General features: G+C 39.7%; 1 protein-coding gene across 2 annotated transcripts in view; it reads right to left on the bottom strand.

Annotated features, from left to right (window-relative positions):
• Positions 1-14,209, bottom strand: part of CHIC2 (cysteine rich hydrophobic domain 2) — a 61,294-nt gene extending 47,085 nt beyond the window's left edge. Inside the window, exon 1 of one of the 2 annotated variants that reach the window (XM_023737346.1) lies at positions 13,693-14,209. In XM_023737346.1, the coding sequence (XP_023593114.1) occupies positions 13,693-13,811 (119 nt within the window). In that variant the 5' untranslated portion in view covers positions 13,812-14,209. The remainder of the gene's footprint in view (positions 1-13,692) is intronic. The other variant, XM_004382897.2, reaches the window with a different exon arrangement.
• Positions 14,210-16,657: the final 2,448 nt, after the last annotated feature.

The following is a 16,657-nucleotide window of genomic DNA, read 5'->3' as shown; positions in this document are numbered from 1 at the left end:
CCTGAATAAGAAAATGTCCAAATCTCAATGACTTCACAAATATCCTCTTCAAGGAGGATACTTCGCAGAGCAAATAAACAATTATCAAATTAGCTAATGTTAACTATCAAAGACTTTTAACTTTTTGTCAACCTCTTCAAGGTTGGGGGTTAGCATGGAAAAAGCAGGGTACCCAAGAGAAGTGCTGGGTTCGGGAAAGCCAGGCAATAATAAAGGGTTTGTAGCTAGTACTGGCAAGCATTAGGCCAGGGAATCCAGGCAGATTAAGACAAAGGTTGAAAAGCACAAAAAAGTTATTGTGCAAAAGACAGAAAAGCAATGCAATGGAGAGGCAGAATGCCTGAATTCTAACAGTAATTCAGATCTCAACTAAGTATATTATGTTAGGGAAGCAAATCTCCCCTCTGGTTTTGTCTCAGGTAAGGCAACTGGCCTCTCAAGGTCATATACGGCCCAAAGATCAAATGCTGTCCACCAAAGTTTTTAAGAAAAAAAAATCCAAAATCCAATTAACAAGGTTTTCTGGGTTCACTTCCTACAGATAGGACAACAGATATAAAATAGGGAGAAAGTTTTTGAAACTTTATTCTTGTCAAAAGAGGTCATCGAGAGCTTTCCCCTTTACAATAAAAGGTTGTCAAAAGTTTGTACTCTCTATACGAACCATAAGTAACAATGCACAAACACCAGAAGAGAAACTAGATAACTGAGAGCTCCTAAAAATCAAACACCTATGCTCATCAAAAGACTTCACCAAAGGAATAAAAAGACAACCTACAGACTAGGAAAAAAATTTTGGCTACAACAAATCTGATCAGCATCTAATCTCTAAAATCTACAAGATACTGCAAAACCTCAATAACAAAAAGACAACCCAATTAAAAAATGGGCAAAGGATATGAACAGGCACTTTGCCAAAGAAGACATTCAGGAGGCTAACAGACACATAAGAAATGCTCATGATCATTATCCACTAGAGAAATGCAAATCAAAACTACCATGAGATACCATCTCACCTCAACAAGGCTAGCATTAATCCAAAAAACACAAAATAATAAATGTTGGAGAGGTTGTGGAGAGACTGGAACATTTATACACTATTCGTGGGAATGTAAAATGGTACAACCACATTGGAAATCGATTTGGCGCTTCCTTAAAAAGCTAGAAGTAGAAGTACCATAAGATCCAGCAATCCCACTCCTTGGAATATATCCTAGAAAAATAAGAGCCATCACAAGAAGAGATATATGCACACCCATGTTCACTGCAGCACTGTTCACAATAGCAAAAAGATGGAAACAACCTAGGTGCCCATCAACAGACGAATGGATAAACAAATTATGGTATATTCACACAATGGAATACTACGCAATGATAAAGAATAACAATGAATCCGTGAAACATCTTATAACATGGAGGAATCTGGAAGGCATTATGCTGAGTGAATTTAGTCAGTCACAAAAGGACAAATATTGTATAAGACCACTATCATAATAACTCAAGAAAAGGTTTAAATACAAAGAAAATATTCTTTGATGGTTACGAGGGTGGGGAGAGAGAGGGTTATTCACTGACTAGATAGTAGACAAGAATTATCTTAGGTGAAGGGAAGGACAGCACACACTACAGGGGAAGTCAGCACGACTGGACTAAATCAAAGCTAAAAAGGTTCCTGAATACAACCAAACACTTTGAGGGACAGAGTAGCAGGGGCGGGGGGCTGGGGACCACGCTTTCAGGGGACATCTAGGTCAACTGGCATAACAAAATTTATTAAGAAAATGTTCTGCATCCTACTTTGGTGAGTCCACATCTAGGGTCTTAAAAGCTAGCGAGTGGCCATCTAAGATGCATCATTTTGCCTCAACCTACCTGGAGTAAAGGAGAATGAAGAATACCATAGACACAAGGAAAGTAGTAGCCCAAGAGACAGAAAGGGCCATATAAACCACATCAGCCTGAGACCAGAAGAACTAGATGGTGCCCGGCTATCACCAATGACTACCTTGACAGGGAACACAATAGAGAGTCCCTGATGGAGAAGGAGAAAAGTTGGATGCAGAACTCAAATTCCAGTAAAAAGACAAGACTTAACGGTCTGACTGAGACTGGAGGAACCCTGGAAAGCATGGCCCCCCTGGACTCTGTCAACCCAGCACTGAAACCATTCCCGAGGCCAACTCTTCAGACAAAGATTAGACTGGACTATGGGACATAAAATGATACTCATGAAGCGTGTGCTTCTAGCACAAATAGATACATGAGACTAAATCAGCAGCTCCTGTCCGGAGGTGAGATGCGAAGGCAGAGAGGGTCAGGAGCTGGTTGAATGGACGCGGGAAATCCGAAGTGGAAAGGAGGAGTGTGCTATCACAGTATAGGGACAGCAATTATGGTCACATAACCATGTATGTATAAATTTTTGTATGAGAGACTAACTTGAATTATAAACTTTCACTTAAAGTATAACAATAAAAAATTAAAAAAAAGTTTGTACTCTTTAACAAGTCTACCTCATCTCAAATTCTGACAGAGGAAGCACTATGAAAAAAGAAATGGTAGAGCAGTATAAGGGGGAGGTAGATGAGTTGTAATTTTAAACAGGAAGGAGGATAGGTCTCATTAAGAAGGCAACTGAGAAAGATATGAAGAAAGTTAAAGAGTTAGCCATTAGAGTATCTGGGGGAATATTCCAGAAAGAAGAGCTAGCCAGCAAAAAAGCTTTAAGTCAGGAGTGTGCCTGGAGTATTCAAGGAATAGAAAGGAGGCCAGTGTGATTACAGTGGGGTAAGCAAGTGGAAGATAATAGGAAAGAAGTCAGAGAAGTAACAAAGGGGAAGATCATGTAGGGTCTTGTAGGCCATTAAAAGGACTTTAAGATGGGGAGCCTTTCGAGGGCTTTATACAGAAAAGAGATATGAACAGACTTACGTTTGAGAAGAACCACTATGGCAGATGTACCAAGAAGACTGTAAAGGGAGAGAGGCAAAGGTAGAAGAAGCAGGGAGAAGAAAAGTACTAAGATAAGCTAGAAGAGAGAGAATGGCAACTCATACCAGCAGTGGAGGTGGTAAAAAGTGGTCAGACTGAATATATTTTGAAGATAGAATCAATGGATTTCTTGACAGATTAGACGCAGTAAAAGAGAAAGGGCAGCATCGAGGATATCTCAAAGATATTTGGTCTAGGACGACAGATCTGCCATCAACTGAGAATGGGAAGGCTGCAATTGAAGCTAATTTGGAGGTAAGGTTATGAATTCAGTTTTGGACACTTTAGATTCTCAGACACTCAACCTGATCAAATTGATAGACTGACAGAATTGTATCTTCCTACAGATGTGACAAGACCTATGAACATATTAACTAGAAATTACAGACTCAAGCTGAACACACAGGTTATGCAGAAGGCAAGTGAAGACAGTACTTATTTCCTAATGCTGAACACTGAGCTCAATGAAATCACATTTTTAGCTATTTTAGGAGATAAAGTCATAACTATGGATGAAATTAACAGATTTTGATACACATAAATCATGCTTTAAACTTATCTGGTTGCCTCAATATATGTGTGAATATCAATGTGGCCTAGTTTAAAAGGAAAGATAGAACTGAAAGTGTACTGTTTAGCCAGAAGATAACAGACCTCCAGGAGTTGGAAACACATATATGAGTCTTAGAATCAAAAATTTTAACTTTGTAACCAAATTCTGAACAGTATTTGGGTTCATCAGGCTCTGTGAAAGTACAATCTCATTCTTGAAACTAGTGAAATCAAAGACTTACTTAAATCATGTACTGAATGTACTCTATTAATAAACATCACTATTCACAGTCCTCTAATATTCCAGCATTAATGTTTTACTAATTTTCAATTCTTAAGATATTTTCAATTATTAACAGGTTATTATATATGTTGTTAAACTGTGAAAGTTTCATAAATGTATACTGATTAAAATTCATGATATTAACTGGTTTTTTGGTTTAAGAGATAATATACGGTTGGTTTATAGTATACACCACCAAAAAAATAAAGAAAGAAATTTCAGCATTACAATTAAATAGCTGAGAAAGGACAGAGGTAGAAGGTTGGGTCCATAGGAACTCCTTTACTAGACTAACCAAGGATGGGATAAAACTACAATGGAAGATCAAAGAGATTAAAACAAGAAGCTCTGGCAGGAAGCTCATTATACATGCACTTACCTTTACAGATCAAAAAAATAAAGGTAGGCTACCCTCAATGGTGTTCTCAATCACCTTATATGCATGTGAAAGCTGTACAATGAATAAGGAAGACCGAAGAATAATTGACGCCTTTGAATTATGATGTTGGAGAAGAATATACCATGGACTGCCAGAAGAACGATCAAATCTGTCTTGGAAGAAGTACAGCCAGAACGCTCCTTAGAAGCAAGGATGGTGAGACTTCGTCTCACATACTTTGGACACATTATTAGCAGGGATCAGCCCCTGGAGAAGGACATCATGCTTGGTAAAGTAGAGTGTTAGCGAAAAAGAGGAAGACCCTCAACCAGATGGACTGACTGCAACAATGAGCTCAAGCATAGTAACGATTGTAAGAATAGCCCAGGATTAGGCAGTGTTTCGTTCTGTTGTACACAGGGTCACTATGAGTCGGAACCGACTTGACAGCACCTGACAATAACAATAGGTTACCCTCAAAGCCCAACCAACTCTATCATAAGTGAATTTCATTTACTATATTCTGTTGTCATGGAGTCGATCCCAACTCATGGGCTTAAGAGGAAAATAATTACTTTTCAGGGCCCCTGTGAGAAATTTTGGCTCTTGTGGATCCAATTCAGTTTCAAATGTAAGATATAAAAAGCAATGTTGTTATTGTTAGGTGCCCTCAAGTCGGTTCCGACTCATAGTGACCCCATGTACAACAGAACAAAACACTGCCCAGTCCTGCACCATCCTCACAATTGCTGCTACGTTTGAGCCCACTGTTGCAGCCACTGTGTCAATTCATCTCACTGAGCGTCTTCCTCTTTATTGCTGACCTTCTTTACTGAGCATGATGTCCTCCAGGGATAGTCCCTCCTGATAACATGTCCAAAGTACGTGAGACAAAGTCTCACTATTCTCGCTTCTAAGGAGCATTCTGGCTGTACTTTCAAGAAAGATTTGTTCATTCTTCTGGCAATCCATGGTATATTCAATATTCTTCACCAACATCATAATTCAAAGGCATCAATTCTTCTATCTTTCCTCAAATCTAATGAACAGATTATTGTCAAACATCATACATCTTTTAATTAAAGAGTGCTGCTTTACAAAGGTGCTCATTTCAAAATCTGTGATCTTGTGAGAAAGCCCCCTCCACTCCTGGCCCAGGCTGTTCTCTTGGCATACTAGTTGCCCCTTAGCAGCAGAACAGGAAGGGCAGGTATGTCATCAAGACAGCCCCCAGTCATAGTTCTTTGACCTCCCCCTTCACAAAGCCAAAAAAAAAAAAGAAAAAAAAATGGGGGGATTAGATGACAAAGTGGTCATTGCTGTTTTTCCATACCTCACAGGAAAGTTAGGAAATTTGTTGGCCTATAGCCAGAACTGTCATACTGCCTTTTTCTAAAGACCAGCACCCTAGCCCAGGCCACTATCATGTCTCATCTAGAGTGCTGTAAGAGCACCTAATTACTCTCCCCGTTTTTACGCTAATCCTTCTACAGTCCTTTCTGGCTTGTACTGAATTCTCTAGCCTCATTTCAAAGCACTATATCCCCCTTGTTCACTATATTCCAGCCATAATACACAAGTATCCTTTCTGTTCCTCAGGAAAAGCAAGTTCATTTTGGCTTACAGTCTTGGCACTTGCTGTTCTCCAGACCTGGAGTGCTCTTCACCAGGACTCTCTCATCATTCCTAAATGTTACCTTCTCAGAGTTTCTTACTCATCACATTATTTTCAGTCACAACACCCTATCAGTCTCCTTCATAGCAATTTTCTCAAACATAACTTGTCTATTAGCTGTAATCTCCATGAGGGCAAGGACTACGTGTGCTTCATTCACAACTGTATACCCAGAGCCTCACATAATACCTGGCATAAAATGGGAATTTAATATATATTTTTAAATCTCAATAAGACAGCTGATAATCACGGACTAAGCCAAAAAAATAATCTGAGCAAACAAAATAAATATCTTAAAACCCAAATACTAAATGGTTAAAATGGCAAATGTTACATGATTTACCACAATTAAAAAAAAAAAAAAATCCAAGTCCTAAAATTCAAAGCATCTAAATCCAGCACTCAGAAACAACTTCTTTTACTTTAAACATGGTTCTAGTAAGGTTGGTTATTTTACTTCCAAGATTCCTTCACTTCCAACAGAAAGCAACAGTCTACACATGCAAAACTCAAAAGAAAGCGCCATTTAGAGAAGGCCATTAAACTCCAACATACCTCAACAATCCTTAAGTATATTATTGTGTACCAACATGACAATAATACCTGCTTTTGATTAAATGACTCCTTTAGTCAATCAGAAAGGAGTCCTGGTGGCACAGTGGTTAAGCACTCAGTTGCTAACTGAAAGGTCAGCCGCTCAGAAGAAAGATGTAGCAGGTTGCTGCTGTAAAGATTACAGCCTTGGAAACCCTATGGGGCAGTTCTACTCTTGTCTCTGAAGGTTGCTACAAGTCAGAACTGATTTGACAGCTACGGGTTTGTTTGTTTTTTTTAGCTTTTAGTCAATCAGAGAAATCTGATTTATGTTCAGGATCTTGTTTTAAAGCAGGAAAGCACACATTACATTTTAGATTGATTGACAACAAAATGGTAAATACCAACAAAAAATGTGCATGCAGAAATAAGCATCAAAATCTGTGATAAGTAATCATTTGTTGAATGCCTATTGTATGTACACCACCACCAGCTGCTGTCAAGTCAATTTCAGCTTATGAAAATCCCATGTGTGTCAGAATACAACTGTGCTCCATAGGGTTTTCAATGGTTGATTTTTCAGAAGTAGATCAACAGTCCTTTCTTCCAAGGTGCCTCTGGGTAGACTTGAACCTCCCATCTTTCAGTTCCAGGTCATTACGTAAGTTATTTCTGACTCTCACACCTAGCCTGTGAGGTAAATATTATTCCCTTTTGCAGATGAGAAAACTGAAACTTAGATTAATTTGCCTATGATTACAGTTGGAAGCTTCTGAGAATTGAAACCAATCTGCTTGACTTCAAAATCAGTCTTTCCACAATACCATCCATTACTTTCCAAGTGTGTCATTTAACCTCCTATTAAAAATAAAATTCCTAGACCCCTTCCCTAGACTCTGGTTGGGGATCTCTGGAGTAAGAACCTAAAATCTGTATTTTCATCAAGTGCCCTTGCTGATTCCAATAATCAGGCAAGTTTAGGAAATCTTACACTGAGATTAAGCTAGACTGCATGAACACGAAAACACTGGCAGAAGATCTGATTTTATAAATGGATTCTGAAACAAAATATGAAAAGTCACCAAAAAATCTTGCACAGAAGATACTAGTAAGGATACTTGAGAGCATTTGTTGCAACATGTTATATTTAAAGCTTAATTTTATTCAGAATGAAATTTTAAATAGCTTTATAATAGATTAGAAAGCTAAACCAGATATATATACTATAGAGACCTAAAGGGTTCCCTTCTGAGTATATAATTGGTCTAATGTTCTGGCTTTTTTAACCTGTTAGGAATATAAAAACAAGTTGGAATTCAAGGGTAGATTTCAAATTAAAAGGTTTTTTTAAAAAAAAAAATTATTATTTAGGATAATAATAGTATTTGATGACTTATTTGCCACTGTAAATAATTAAACATAATTTACATTTCACCACTTAGTCTCTGTACTCCATTTAGCTAATTACATAAATTTTAAGAACTAGTCAGTTTCACATCTCTTGGTAGGCAGGAAACCAACACTGAATTGCTTGGACTAAAACATCAGGTGAATTTTCAAATTCAAATATAGTAAAACTTTGAAACTTCAGTTCACTACCATATTTCTCATTTTTTCCAAGAAAGTTTACTCAAAAAGTTGCTCCAATTAAAATGTTTAGTATTTTTTCATTATACCAAAGATATGTTCGGTGCTATATTCTAAATCAAATTAATTTATTTTCAAATGATAAGGAGTAAGAAAAGTCTCCGGGGAAAAATATCTATTTCAATTGGATAATTTCCTCACAGTTATCAAATTTTGTTTAAAAAGAAAAAAAGAACCACATCTTGTTAATGCGATTTTATAAGAGTTCTATTTTAAAATAGTTTCCCTTTGTTAGAAGATGGAGAAAGAACGAAAATAGTGAGTCCTTTGGTAATTCTGGCAAGATCCGAAGATGTATGCAATTACTTGATTCATCTAGAGAATATTTCACAATCTATAATACTCCAGACACTATATTAAGTAGTGAAGAAATAAAGACCAATATGCACAGTCCCTGCACTCAAGGAGTTTACAGTCTTGTGGAGAAATATCAGTAAGGTCTTCGAAACTCTGAAAACTAAAAGTTAATCTTTAAAAATGCAATATGCCTTGTATTATTATGCTGAGTGGGGAAAAGGAGGTGGGAGTCATGACGTTAAGAGAAAAAAAGTTTAACTGAAGTGATTTCATGTTCAGGTGCCTTATTGTAACCACAGCATAGAGCAGCAACCTTGAGAAAATAATTGCATTTCAAAACAATTTTTTACTAACTCTATCACTTGAAATGTCAATAAACACCGAGGTGTTCTTGAGGTAGTTCCTACGCAAAGATCGTATTGTACCCCAAAACAGTTTCCAAACTTTTCCACTTCAATTCACACCTCTGATTTTTTTTTTTTTTTTTCATTTTTCACAGTATACCTGAGATGAAGACAAGCAATGAGAGCCATTGATAAAAACTGGTGTTGAAGGATAAGGAACTATTTGTGGAAATGTAAGAAGATAATACCTCAGGAAAGAGTACACAAAGACACCATAATTTAGTGAAATTAGAAGAGAATAGTATTAGAAACAAAACTCAGCAAAATAATTTTGCTCTGTGACAGGGCTTATATTAGAAGTTAAAAACTGTACATGCTCTAGGCAAGCCCCAAGTTAGATTCTAATATAGGAGGGGCATAAAATGAGAAAGAAACAAATGTCAGTTTTAGTGGTAGATTAGCTAGGAAATACTGGCCTAAAACTACTTTTAAATTCTAATTTTTTGAATTAACATATCCTTTAGAGTTATCATCACTGTGAAATATGAAAGTCATAAAAAACGATCAATATATTTTGCTCAGATTTATTCTAGGGGTAAAGAAGTCCATAATTTTAAAATATTAACTGATCCTGCTAACACTTTCTAATAAGTCACTTTTTTTCCTCATCTTCATTATATAATATGAAGTCACTTTAAAAACTATGTCATACCATCAGTCTCCACAAAAAACAGAACTCTACTTTGACTTGAATTGTGAGCTCAAGTCTTTTAAGTCACATACACATAAATATTACACAATAACAATATAATTTACCACTTCTCTCCTTTCCTTTCAATATCACTTTTCCTCAAAATATGTTCCTGTGCAAGTTTTCTCTCTGTGTGAACTGTCGCCTTCTTTATTGCTGCACCCAAATCTAAAAATGAAGAAAAATCAAATACTCATCCAGAGGTTATCAAGGAAGACTACTGGTCATGATCAAAGTGCAAAGTATATGTCTGATTTGTGGGTCCAAACAAAAAAAACAAACAAACAAACCCGTTGCCGTCGAGTCAATTCCTACTCATAGCGACCCTATAGGACATAGCAGAGCTGCCCCGTAGGGCCTTCGAAGGAGTGGCTGGTGGATTCGAACTACTGACCTTTTAGTTAACAGCTGAGCTCTTAACCACTGCCCCACCAGGGCTCCATTTGGGGGTCAGTATGAAAATATTTGCATTAAAAACCACATTAGGCTTTCTTTAGGCAGACTAGACATTTTGCATTGCTATGTGCCAAAAATCTAATCCTGCAGTAGAAAACAAAAGGTAATTCACTTTCTCACATCACCACAATGACATGCCAATCATGTCATAAGAGAACACAATGATGTCTAAAATAAAATAGTACTGTAATATGATATATTAAAATAGAAAAAGGGAGTAGAGATAGTCAACTGCAAAGAGCTACTCAAAAATGAAATCTATGAAAAACACATACAGAAGGATCTATACCCCTCCAGAGTGATCTGGATACAGAATATTCAGTTTACACTATAGTTTATATTCATTCAAACTGGTGAGGGAAGATTGCTCTGAAGAAAGGGGGAAGGGAGGGCAGGGCAGTGATAAGCTTAGCCAGTCTTACTATAATTGTTTTAATAGCTCTTCCTATTTATATTTAAAGGCAAGAAAAACTGAAAGTGTTTAACAGTTACAGTAACACATAAGCACCAATTTCAAAAATTTTTATAGGTGCTAAACGGGCTACCCACTGGCACAGTACACTATGCATCATGCATGACAGACCCATGTAAAAAAAGGCTTACAATACTATTACTATACTATATCCATGGGGTCCTGGTGGCACAGTGGTCAAGCGTTTGGCTGCTAACTAAAAGGTCGGCAGTTCGAATCCACCAGCGGCTCCTTGGAAACCCATGGGGCAGTTCTACTCTGCCCTATAGGGTCGCTATCAGGGGGGATCGACTGGACGGCAACGGGTATACTATATCCATGCTACCACAAAAAAAAGAAAAAGGCTTAAGTCTTCACTGTAGTAATATCCTTATTAAGTATTATCAACATACTTCACATAGTAATTTAAGCTCAAACAAGTTATTTACAAATGGAAAAATAAGGCTAAAGTCAATCAATGGTGGGTTTGAAAATGTTAGTCCTGATTTCTTGGTATTGTGCTTTACACCTATGTTTCTCAAAGTAAAAAACTGTATCTGGGGAGGATAATAATTAACAAAGACATCCAAAAAACCAGTCATTGAAAACCTCATGGAGCACTGTTCTATTCTGACACACATGGGGTTGCTATGAGTCAGAATGGACTCAATGGCAACTGGGTTTTGTTGTTGTTTTAACATTTACTGAGCACCATACCACATACTGTGATGAATTCTTTGCATAGATTGTCTCATTTAATCGTTAATAATCTTAAAAGTTAGGGACTATAACTATCCCTATTTTAAATGAAAATGCATAGACTAAATAATTTACCCAAGAAGTGGCAGAGGTTACAGCTAACCCAGAGCATAAAACCAAGGTAACTAGAAAAGGGAAGTGGTTGAGGGAGATCACAAAAACATTAACTTCCAATGTAGAAAGGCATATTTTTACTGGTGACATATATTTCCTGCTTATACCATGGAATGGTTTTCAACCCCTGCTCACATTAGAACCACCTGTGGGATTTTTTTTTTTTAAATAGCAATGCCTGGGCCCCTGTCAGCTATTTGGCCTTCAGTTGGCCTGAGCTGCACACAGGCAGGACTTACAACGTATTTGAGTTTCAACAAACTGCACTTACAGACCGTCTGTTGTTTTTTGGTACATCTTATCATCAGTAATATGTACTACATGCAATGTTGCAGCATATTAATTTGCTGATGTTATCATTCTCAAATTTTCACTCGCAGGTGTTCAAAGATCAGATTTATAAAGATAAACCAAACCCACTGCCATCAAGTCGATTGTGACTCATAGTGACCCTACAGGACAGCGTAGAACTGCCCCGTAGGGTTTCTGAGGCTAACGTCTTTACAGAAGCAGACTAACACATCTTTCTTCCGCAGAGCAGCTGCTGGGTTTGAATTGCCGACCCTTCGGTTAGCAGACCAATATTAACCACTGTGCCACCAGGGCTGCTCATTTATAAAAATACTGATAACAAAATGCAATAATAATGAAAACTAAAAAAAAAGAGATATTTGACTTACATCAGAACCAATTTACAACAGAGTTGTCAGAACAGAACCCTGTCTTAAGTTGGGGACTACCTATACAATCCAATTTACTGATCACTTATTTGGTTCTGAGCGCTTCACCCATTATATATCCCAGTTACCCATCAAAGTATTCAGCTTTTCTTTACCTTCAATAAAGGAAACAGTACAACTATAGCTGTACCTTTTTAAATAACAAAATGTTGCCAGATTTTCTTTGACATGAGTAATGTATAGGAGGAGGGGAAAGAGTAGACAGCATGAAAAAGTCTGAAAATTCCCTTTAAGCACCCATATACTTCTCAGGTTTAAAACAATGTAAAACGGTCAGAAGAGTCAAACTAAAAATTAAACGTCAGGTTATGAGACTAAAAAAGTTGTTATATATGTTAACGAAAGGCTTAATATCCATATTTGATTACATGTATAATATTCAGCTGGTAATGAGAGTTAAAACACCTAGTAACTGTTATTGTGGTGATAAATGCCATTGTCTTGTCATGGTGCTGTGATAGCAATTATGCAGCGTTTCAGCCTGGTAAGTCACTTGAATATAAACTAACAGGTGCTAAAGAAATCAAAGCATTACATAAGCATACCCAAACAACAATATGACTAGTCATATTGTGTACTGAAAAATGCAAGGATTTTGCTGACAGTCTTATATGAGAAGTCTTACTGTTTCACTAAAAGTTATACACAGCACATCCCACTCACCCTATACCAAAAATATAATGATACTGCTCCAGATAGTCTCAGACTTGCTGGCTCTTGTATTTTACTAAAAAGGTGAAGCATGTATGAAAGTTTGATCTATGATCTGAACAAGAAACCTAAAAGGAAAAAGAGTATAAGTACTTCAAGTTGCACAAAACTCTGGACTTCTCAAAGAAACATACAAAACTTCCTGCTTCCGGACAGCTCATTATTTGGTGCAAGTCTTCACATTCCGTTGTTAGTCATGACCCTTCAGAAAGCTTTCATTCCCTATTGTTTGAATAATATTTTACAATGTTGCTAGGCAGATTTACAAAAAAACTTATCAAATGAAGAAGCCATCCTAGGGTTCATGCCACAAGGCGGGACTTAGATTACAAAGAACCCTCAGTGACCTGAGCAGAGTGTGTCCATCAGGTAGATTTTTTTTTTAAAAAATTAATTGTAAACACTGTATCTTTCTGCACATTTTATATGTTCGTTACATATCGTATCATAAACAATTACAGGAACTTGGCATTAGCTCCTCAGAAACTAACTCTGAAAGAAACTGGGAAGACCTGGGAGTATGCGTGAAAAACACAAACGGGAGTGAACCTTCTTCCTGATTGTCACTGGGGTTTCTATGGCCCAGATCTGGCCTCCGGAACCATATGTCACTAGGTGCAAAGGCAGAGAAGGAGAGATCCACAGGGTAACTGGATGAGAAAACAAGGAAGATACACCTCAGAAATACGTGTACTTCCACACCGAAGCTGCAGGGTAGCCGCACAGCAGACCCTAAAGAAAAACCTTCGCTATGGGATCCGTCACATTGCCCAGGCCTGTGGGGCCTGCTAAAAGGGGTGTGTGGGGCAAGGAAGGGCAGTGTCCGTCCCCACTTGGGAGACTTAAGCAAATGAAAATAAAGCAAGTTCTCACTTCCTGGTCGCCTTCTCTTCCGAAGGCCTCTGACAGAGGCGGACCCTGGGGTGGAAAGGGGCTCCTGAGGTGTAAGTGGGGCCCACCCTAGCCCTGCACCTCCCGTCTTCGCCCTCACCCTCCTCCGGGCCTTACACGGTGACGTGACCGGAGCCGCGGACCACCACCGGGTCCGGCGAGTACTTCAGCAGCTGCTCCTCCAGGGCCCGCTCCTCGTCCTCCTCCTCCTCATAAATCTCGTCGAAATCCGCCATCCTGAGCCTCCGAGACCCCTGCCCAAAAGGGCCTGACTCCAGGAGCTGGGGCGGGGACCGGACCGGCGAGGCGTCGGAGGTTGAGCGGAGTTGCTGTCGCCGGCTCAGAGGCCGCTGAGTTCGCTCTAGGCTGTCTCTCGGCTCGGGCTACAGAGGAGATGGGGTCCGGGCCGTCGCCGCCGCCATTACCATCAGCAATAACAACAACACAATGTCAACATCCGCCCGCCCAGGGGCCGACACTCCCACCAGCACCACCACCGCCGCAACAGCAGCAGCAGCAACTCAGGCAACCACAGTAACAGCCCGAGCCACCCGCAGCGGGAGCAGCCGGCTACGACATCGCGAGACTTCCCGGGAGTGCGGGCGAGCGCGTGGGCGACTGAGCTGGCGGGCGGGCGGGCGCGCGCTGGTGGCAGCCCCGCGCGCTCCCAGGGTGCCTTCCTTCCTCCACTCCCACCGCGGACTACGCCTCGAGCGCGCGCCCCCGCTGGCGCGGCCCCGCCCTCCAGCCCCGGGAAGGGGGAGACTCCGTGGACTGGAAGCGATGACCTGTCTCCCAGAACAGAGTGCGGAGTTTCCAGTGGAGCATACAGTTCCCCAAAGTAATCTCTAACCAAAACAAACAACGAAAAATAAAAGTCCTGGTTGGAATTGGAGAATTTATTGCTCATATGATAGCCAGTTTACCTAAAAATCGAATCTCACTTTTCATCAGATGTTTTAGTCCGCCTCTGTGAGCCAGGTTCTGTATTTTCCCAGTCTGAAGAGCCGAACAGACACACCGCAAGCATTTTTGTCCACTTTACTACAAGATTTTCCAAAACATATCCAAATTCGTATACCTTGCCCCATTACCCGCTTAAATGTAGCCCAATTTGTGAGGCCAACAGTTGTGAAATTCTCTTTCAAGACAGATCACCATAGTCGTGCCATGAAACAAAATTGATAAATTCTCTAGATTCCAGATCTGAAGACGCAGTTTCTTGCTCCAACTCTCCCCCCACCCATAATCCATTAAAGAATTCCTTTCAACTCCCTCCACTCCCACCCTGTCCCCCACAAAAATAAAAAGGATTGAATTCGGTTTACCTGCCTAGACCACTGATAAAGGCATGAGGGTCATCTTGGGTACTTGGTTTCATAGTCAAGAACTTGCCCAGGCAGACAAATACTACAGGGGCAGGAAGGGATTCCTGAGAGTCCTGTATAGTGACAATATACTGTGGGGAGAGGAAAGAATAGTCCCACTCCGCCTGGAATATTCTCCAAGTACTATGTTCACATTAGAGCAGTTCACTTAAGATGCACCATTTGTTGAAGTGGAGATTGTGCAAAGGAGAGCAATGAGGACAGTTAGATATGACATCTCCTATTGAGAATGGTTGAAGGAAATAAGCAGTCAGCCAAGAAAAAGAAAAACACAGTAGGTGTACCAGACTTGTATCCCTCCCCAAAACACATTTGTTCATTTATTAATTCAACAAATTTTACAGAGGTCCAACTATGTAGCAGGCAATGTGCAAGTGTGTGAGTGTGTGTATGAAGGAAGTCCCAGGCTTCCAGGAGTTTATTTATCTTTAAGGCAAGCAATTATAATTCTCTACCGAGTGTTCCTAGAGGAGTATACCCTTTGCAGTCTAGTTGATTCTGACTCCTAGAGGAGTATACAGAGGGTGCTACCGGTGCATACAGGAAGCAGCTTAGTCTAGTGGTTAACAATGTGCTCTGGAACCTGACTGCTTGGCTTTGCATTGCAGCTCTGCCACTTACAATGTGACTCTGAGCAAGTCATTTAACTTCTCTCTTCCTCATGTGTAAAGTGAAGATAATAATAGTACCTACACGTCATGGATTGAATTGTGTTCCCCCAAAATATGTGTCAACTTGGCTAGGCCACAATTCCCAGTATTGTGTAGTTTGTGATCTGTGTCCTATGTGTTGTAAATCCTAATCTCTGCCTGTAAATGAGACAAGATTAGATTTTGTTAAAGAGGGTTAGGGTGGGATGCAACACCCTTACTCAAGTCACAGCCCTGATCTGATATAAGGGAAGTTTCCCTGGGGTGTGGCCTGCATTGCCTTTTATTTTACAAAAGATAAAAGGAGAGAGAAGTGGGGGAGGGGGTACCTACTACCACTAAGAAAGAAGAGCCAGGAGCAAAGTGCATCATTTGGACATGGGGTCCTTGTGCTGAGAACCTCCTAGACCCAGTGGAAGACTGATGAGGACGTTCCCCCACAGTGAGCAGAGAGACAAATCCTTCCCCTAGAGCCAGCACCCTGATTTTGGACTTCTAGCCTCCTAAACTGTGAGAGAATAAATTTCTGTTTGTTAAAGCCATCCACTTGTGATATTTCTGGTATAGCAGCACTTGATAACTAAGACATTAAATCACAGGGTTGCTCTGAAGATTAAATGTGTTGCTGCCCAGTCAATTCTAACTCAAGGTGACCCCATAAGTTACAGAGTAGAGCTGTTTCATAGGGTATTTTGACTGTAATCTTTACAGCTCAGAAGACAGGCCAGGGAGATCTGCTTCCAAAAAGTGACAGCCTTGAAAACTCTATGGAGCACAGTTTTCTCTGACATACATGGTGTCTCCATGAGTTGGAATTGACTCAATGGCAATCAATAACAACAATCTTCACAGAAGCGGATCACCATGCCTTTCTTCCATGGCACTGCCATGTGGATTCGAACCACCAACCTTTAGGTTACCAGCAAGTCACAAACCACTTGTGCTACCCAGGGACTTGCTGTGAAGATTAAATATCTTTATACATGTGAAGTGCTTAGAACAGTGCCTGGCACACAGGTGACATTGGACAATCTCCAACGCCCC

Source organism: Trichechus manatus, unplaced genomic scaffold (assembly GCF_000243295.1).
Source record: "Trichechus manatus latirostris isolate Lorelei unplaced genomic scaffold, TriManLat1.0 scaffold00101, whole genome shotgun sequence".
Lineage (NCBI taxonomy): Eukaryota > Metazoa > Chordata > Mammalia > Sirenia > Trichechidae > Trichechus > Trichechus manatus.
Note: the sequence above shows the minus strand (reverse complement) of the source record. Positions and strands in the feature narration are given on the sequence as shown.